Here is a 7,500-nt window from a genome sequence, read left to right as displayed (position 1 = left end):
GCTGATGGCCGAGGCTGAGAAGAAGCTCACCTCGTCCAAAGGCTTTCTAGGATCTCTATTTGGGTGAGTTTTCAAAAGGGTTTTAAAGACTTGTTTAGAAGGGGGTGGGAAGTCAGGGTCGCAATATGAATGTAAAAAAAATAGGTTGATTACGGAAGATTTATGAAGCTAGAAATGGATTATGAGCTTCTGGTATGGTTTGATTGGAAATATGCTATTGGCACAGGATATTTGAAGGAGGAAGATGCGATATTAACATGATATGAACTTTTCCGAGGTTCCTTTCACTCGCTGCATTATTGAACTTGGCAAGAGGCAGGGAGACATAATATGCTTTCAATTAATGGAATTGACGTCGCTTCGGGAGCTCTCTTGATTTGTAAAATCATTGAAAATTAAGAAAATAATTTCTGTGATATATCAGAATTTTGATGTGTGTGGATACGAGGAATTTGTATTAGCATGAGATTGGAAATTTATGTAGGTTTTTATTTCCTTTCTTGTTTTCTTGCACAGATGTCATAATGTATATCGAAATTCTAAAATTAGATCGCAGTCTTTATTATGTGAATGGAAGGTCATGAGTGCATGGTATTAAACCACAAGGGCACAGAATACGAAGCCTCCGCCCACTCCCCAACCCTATGCCTTTTGCATTGGGTCTTCTGTCTGCCTGGGTAACTTTTCTCCTTACACACACTAGCCACTAGAGTTTAGTCAACCCCCCCCCCCTCCCTTCCCCACCTTTTCCCTAAGAGATCCTCCTCTTCCACATAAAGTTGCTTTTGGTGTGTCCGAACTACCCCAAACATTTTCGAATAATTATTGTCCTTTCTTTATTAGTTTAAATATATATATATATAAATATATATATATTTTTTATTTTTTTACAAATTTGGGGGGTGAATATGAGCTAATTTTACTCATACACATTGGCTTATATACCCAGCTTTGATGCTGCGCTGTTAATAACTTTTTGTAATACTAGTACAGACATACATATTTTGGTGCCTAAAACTGAAATCTGTAGGTATCAAAAACTGTGGGTTTCACATCATAGAATTTAGAAGCTGTAATGTTTAGAGGTTTGTGATTTCCACTTATTATGATATGATTTGGGCACTTTATACGGTATGTGCCTATAAGACCCCAGCACTTTTTCTGCAGATAAAAATACAAACTCATAGTTTGCATGACTCAGCTCAGTGCTCATCATCAAATATGGTATCAGTCTAAGCTCTGACAGTAGTTCTGATCAGCACCTCTGAACCTGGCCTTGAGTTTAGGACAGAGCTAGTGTAAACAAGCACAGGTTGTATAGATTAGAGTGGTATTCTGTACCCAGAATTTTTTCTCTTAACCTTTAGAACTGCAAATTCGGCAGCTTGTCTGCCTCTCCATTTTGTTTTTTTTAGAGCTTGATTTTATTAACCAAAAAATTTGTATTTCACTGTCGCACATATCAAATGTGTATTTCACTGTCGCATATATCAAATGTGTACTGCACAACAGAGCATCAGACCTGGAAAAAGGCATTACATTTACCTCATGAGTGAGAGAAAATAGGAAAGAATTACAAAAGGCATGCAAATAAAAGAAATACAAGATGATAAAACCTATATTCATCTTGGAAAACAATACATTGTATTTTTATGTATTAGGCATTAACTCACTGGTTGATGTGTGATCACATCTTGGCAGATCAGGCCCATATACAAAGTGACAAGTACCCACATGCCATGCTCAAGTTATCACCCTAAATAGCTTTTCACTTTTGCAGCAGTAAATGTGGTGATTTAGGAGACGTAGCCCCTCAAAAGAGGCTTAAAGTCTTGTTTTAGCACTATATCCTAAGATATGCCATAACTAAAAGCATATGAAATGTAAGTTGATGTATGCCATGCTTTTAATTTTTCACTTAAATACCAGAATTTTTTACACTCTACCTTATAGTGACAGTAAAAAAAAAATGCCAGACAGTTTTTGATAGGCTCTGCTTGATTGAGTCCTTTCAGATTGAAAATTAAAAAGTGCAAGTATACCTGATTGAGTTCTGTCAGACTTCAGGGTCCAAGTTCAACATGACATGGTGCAGTATCAAGTGTTTTACAGTCTCCATACCTGTCAGTGCTTGTAAAATGACAGTGATTACCATAACATACATTCTGGCAAGATGGAATTTGAACTAAGTACATATTTGTTGTCAAATCACTATTGACAGGGGAGACCCAGATGATTGCATGACATGTGGGGTGTGTAGATGGAAAGCATAAAAAATATTTTGTCATTATATTTATATATCATATACTGAGGTAGCAGAGTCCATATTTCTATAAACATACATATTTTTCATATGGTTTGCCAGTATAACATGTTCTCTACCTGCTGCCATCTTGGGAATTTTGGATTACCTTGAGATTATCCAAGGTTGTCTGGAAGTGAATTACTAAGTGATATAGGTAATAGGAAGTTCACAGGTAACCTTAGATGGCAGATTCAAGATGCTTTGGTTCAAGAAATAGATTTGAGGTAATTAATTTATGATGGCTGATAATACAATTTTGTTCAATGTAGATTTCAAGCTCTGCTAATTCAGTTAAAATTAAATAGAATTATCAGAGATGCTGACAATAATTTTTTTTTGGTAGAGCACTTATTATCATTGAAAAAAAAAATCTTAGATTTCTGGGTCTACCACTAAAAAAAAAGTTATACCAGAAAGTACATTCCAGATTAGCAAATTGGATGTTATTGTATGTAGAATGTTTTTTAATTCATTGGGTACACAATAGTTACAATGTATCAGTTGTTTATAAAGTGCTCATAAAAACTGGATGATGGTTACTTGGGGGGGAAATTAAGTATAGTAAAGGAAGAGTGCACAGGAAAATTTACCCAGATTTGACCTAATACAGGGGGAAACACATGAATCTGGTTAGTTGATAGGTGGGAGAAAAAGTTGTTTGGCTGTATTTTGGACTTGTATTCATTTTGTAGTGAGTGTGATTCGTGTTCAAGAAAGTTATGGGTGTTTTATTTTTAAAAGTTCTAAAAAAAGATTATCCATAAAGACAGACAGACCCTGACAAAAACATGAACAAATAAATATGCTTTATCATATGCATACATGCCCATGTGCACTCATATATGCAGTAATATTTACTTGTTTACATCAATATATCTATATAAAGAAGGAGTAACAAAAAAGAAAGTGAGTGATAAGTATGTATGAGTGATGTCTTTGTTGGTTTGTGTGTATGTGGATTTGTAAGTATTGGGGGGAGGGGGAACTAGTATGTAGAAGTTGGATGGATAAATGTATGTATGCATGTATAGGTCTGTGTGTACTTGTATTGATATATATGCAGTATAAAGTAAGTTTCTGTAGGTCATTTACAATATTCATGAAGTACAAAGGCAAAAAGTATGTTCTTTATTGCAAGTATCTTATTCATGTCAGTTCTTAGGTGCAATGCTTTGATATCTTTAAGGAGCTTTGCATTTTATATGTGTATCATTTTTTTTTTTTGCCTAAAAGCATGTATATCAGTTTCAGATCATAAATTTTCCTTAAAATGTATGTCAACATACTTCCTTCCTACTCCAGTAAAGGTAAACATTACAGTGATGGAAATGTTGAAAATGAAGTGATAAAATATGATCAAGAGGCATGAAATTAGGTCCGTTTTGTTGCTTGTCCTATTCGTCTTGTGACTTTTGTTTTAACTTTTTATATATATATATATTGTTTTTGACGGGAAAGATTGGGATCTGTGTTGGTTTATATATAGGATTACTCTTACTGAGAGAGAATGAGCAAGAGAAAAAGGAATGTAGAGAAAGATGACAGAAGTGATTAAGAAAATGGACAAAAGAAGATAGGAAGAGAGCAAGAGAGAAAGAAAGAAACAAAGAGACAGTCAGACTAGCACTCTCATTCACTGTGTGTGGGCTCTCTATGAATAGAAAAAAAAAGTCATTTTCAGTCTGTGAATATATCTGCATCATGGACTCCGTATAATAGTAATAAAAAGTATTGTAAATAAGAGAGAGAGAGAGAGGAAAGGTATGCTAAAGGTGATATATGTGAAGGAAACCAGTGCCTCGGTATTTGAGACTGCAGAATATGCCACCCTCTTTCATCTGTCTCTGTTTGCCTCTTCTTATTGTTTTCTGTGTTTGTTTTCCTTCTTTCTCTTTTCACTTTATATTTGTATTTTGTTTTTCTCTTTATCATGTCTTTATTTTGTTTATAAGCCCTTTTTCCCAATTATTTCCTTTATTTTTATTCCTTATTTTTCCTTACTTTCTTCATCTCCTTTTATTTATCTTTTTTTTCCCTATTTTCATTTTCTTCAATTATGTAGCTTCCCCTTTTTACTGACTTTCATATTTTCATTTTTCTGCCTTTTTAACATTTCACTTTTATACTTTCTTTATATTTATCTTACCATTTTGTCATTCCTGCTTCCTGGTATATATCTTTTTTTTCTCATTTTCATATTCTCATTTTATTTATCTACCTTATTTGTCAATCATTGCCTCCTGTTATTTATCTTTTTTATTGTTTCATCTTCACCTTTTATTTGTACTTTTTACTCTTTTTAATCTCATCCTCTCTCTCTCTCTCTCTCTCTCTCTCTCTCTCTCTCTCTCTCTCTCTCTCTCTCTCTCTCTCTCTCTCTCTCTCTCTCTCTCTCTCTCTCTCTCTCTCTCTCTCTCTCTCTCTCTCTCTCTCTCTCTTTTTCATATCTGTCTTATCTTTTGTTTATTTTCCTTTTTCCCAGTTTTAGCTGATTTTGTTCCCCATTTTTATCATGTTCCTCTTTTATTTATTTTTACCTTTTCTTCATTTTCATGATCTTTGATGTATATATTTTATTTTTTCCTTTCATTATATCTCAGTGTGAGCACACAGACAGGCAAGCAGACAGACACACACACACACGCACACACACACGCACACACACACACACACACACACACACACACACACACACACACACACACACACACACACACACACACACACACACACACACATACACACATACACACATACATGCACACACACACATACATGCACACACACACACAAACACACACACACACCACACACAACACACACACACACACACACCCCCAGCACACACACAACACTACACACACCACCACACACACACACCACACACCCCCACCCCCCCCCCCCCCCCCCCCCCCCCCCCCCCCCCCCCTCCCCTCCCTCCCCCCTCTTGCATTTCCCCACCCCACCCCCCTCTCCCTTTCCTCTCTCTTCCTCCCCTCTCTCCTCTCTTTCTCTCTCCTCTCTCACCTCTCTTCTCTCCTCTTTCTTTCTCCTCCTCTTTCCTCTTCCTCTCTTTCTTCTCCTCTCTTTCTTTCTCTCTCTCCTCTTTTTTCTTCTTTTCTTCTCTTCTCTCTCTCTCTCCCTCTTCTCTCCTCACTCCTCTCTTCTCTCTCCTCTTCTCTTTCTCTCTCTCTTTCTCTTTCTCATCTCCCTCTTTCTCTTCTCTCCTTCTCTCTTTTCTCTCTCTCTTTCTCTCTCTCCCTCTCTCTCTCTCTTTTCTCTCTCTCTCTCTCTCTCCGCCCCCCTCTCTCTCTCTCTCTCTCTCTCTCTCTCTCTCATCTTCTCTCTTCTCTTCTCTCTCCCTCCTCTCTCTCTCTCTCTCTCCTCTCTCTCTCTCTCTCTCTCTCTCTCTCCTCCTCTCTCCTCCTCCTCTCTCTTCTCTCTCTCTCTCTCTCTCTCTCTCCTCCTCTCACTCCTTCACTCTCACTCTCTCTCTCTCTCCTCTCTCTCTCTCTCTCCTCTCTCTCTCTCTCTCTCTCTCTCTCTCTCTCTCTCTCTCTCTCCTTCTTTTACCCATTAGTAATTTTATTATTTTGCAGGCCTGATTTTTGGTATTCTATTTTTCTTATATATTTTTTCTGTTTTTTTCTGTATGTTTGTTCATTTTTGTTGTTGTTGATTTAAGTTAATTTTCCTTCATTTCCAAATGTTTTCATTCACTTCAAAGACATAATATTGTTTTCTGTACCTTGAATTTTAATTATTTTTTATTTTTTGTTTCAGGCTTTTCTCGTGGGTAATGCTTGATATACTTGTTTATAACATGTTTTGACTAACTGTAGCTTGAAGGCGACAGATTAAGGTAATGTGTGTCTTTTGCATTATAAAGGGAATGCCAGGTTAAGTTAATGAGCTAATATTGTTGAGCTAATTTGCATGTCAGTACAACAGCTGTGGAAAATGATGGTGATTGGTGTTTTGCTTCTAACTATAGGATTAGCATTGCCTCGTTTTTTTTTTAAACATTGACAGTGTAATATGAAAAGGGATCCATTAGAACATCCTTTCAGTCTACCAGCCAACATGTGCAAAATGTGTTCCTCTGTTCCTTACAAATGCAGTACTCAGATTCAGAATGGTGCACATTAAAAATTTGATGGTTGACATTTTAGAGGAATCTAAAGGAGAAAGCCATTTGAGAAATTAGTGATGCTTGTGTGTGCTCTGCCTAAGGATCAAGTGTTTACTTGTAAATTCATTGCAAGGAGGTTTCACCACATTTTTTGTCTTAGAAATACCTTGTATTGGAAGTTAAAGTACATATATATATGTGTGTGTGTGTGTGTGTGTGTGTGTGTGTGTGTGTGTGGTGTGTGTGTGTGTGTGTGGTGTGTGTGTGTGTGTGTGTGTGTGTGTGTGTGTGTGTGTGTGTGTGTGTGTGTGTGTGTGTGTGTGTGTGTGTGTGTGTGTGCGCGTGCGTGCATGCGTGCGTGCATGCGTGCGTGCGTGCGTGCGTGCTTGCTGCTTGGTTTGTTGGGGTTCCTGGAAATGCTGTCAATAATAGTTTCTTCAACATAGAATATTGTGAATAAGTAGAAAACTTTATCAACCTACCATTGCAGGAAAAATGTTCACTGTAGCATTGTTTTGTGAAATGTCTCTGCACAAAGATGGTTCTTCAAGTACTTAGCCATAAAGGAGTCACTTAATAGACCTTGTGACCTCACCTGATTTCACCTTTTCTTAAGTTTGTGGGAAAACCTTTTTTTTTACTAAGGCTATCTATTAAAGCTGTTGTTTTTATTATAATATTAATTATTATAGTGTTATTGACATTATTAACTGTAATATATGATACCAGAAAATATTTTTGAAAATGAAGGAAAAGGGTAAACTGGTGAGACAGGTAGTACTTGTAATTGGCTCAATGGTGACTTAGTACTTGTGGAGCATTTTATGTGGAAAAAACTTTAATAAGTTAAACTCACAGTCGGCATGGCATACATGTTAATGCCATCCCGGGCAGCATTGGGTTAAATTGAAAATAACTTTAAGACTCGATAGCTTAGATTATGATTTAAGATGAGACTTTCATAAGTTGATATTGAATTGTTACAAGATTTATATGCATATCAGCAAACCTGTAGGAATGAGAGTGTGCAGGTGATTACAGCTGTGCCAAGAATAACGTCCGT

At 36.7% G+C, this 7,500-nt stretch overlaps 1 protein-coding gene across 2 annotated transcripts in view; it reads left to right on the top strand.

Annotated features, from left to right (window-relative positions):
• Window positions 1–7,500, top strand: part of LOC119579497 (alpha-soluble NSF attachment protein-like) — an 18,012-nt gene that overhangs the window by 122 nt on the left and 10,390 nt on the right. Inside the window, exons 1-2 of one of the 2 annotated variants that reach the window (XM_037927354.1) lie at window positions 1–63; window positions 6,089–6,097. The exon at window positions 1–63 is cut by the window's left edge and continues 122 nt beyond it. In XM_037927354.1, the coding sequence (XP_037783282.1) occupies window positions 1–63; window positions 6,089–6,097 (72 nt within the window). The remainder of the gene's footprint in view (window positions 64–6,088; window positions 6,098–7,500) is intronic. The other variant, XM_037927355.1, reaches the window with a different exon arrangement.

Source organism: Penaeus monodon, chromosome 12 (assembly GCF_015228065.2).
Source record: "Penaeus monodon isolate SGIC_2016 chromosome 12, NSTDA_Pmon_1, whole genome shotgun sequence".
Classification (NCBI taxonomy): domain Eukaryota; kingdom Metazoa; phylum Arthropoda; class Malacostraca; order Decapoda; family Penaeidae; genus Penaeus; species Penaeus monodon.
The sequence above is the reverse complement of the archived record's forward strand: the minus strand, read 5'-3'. Positions and strand labels throughout refer to the sequence as shown.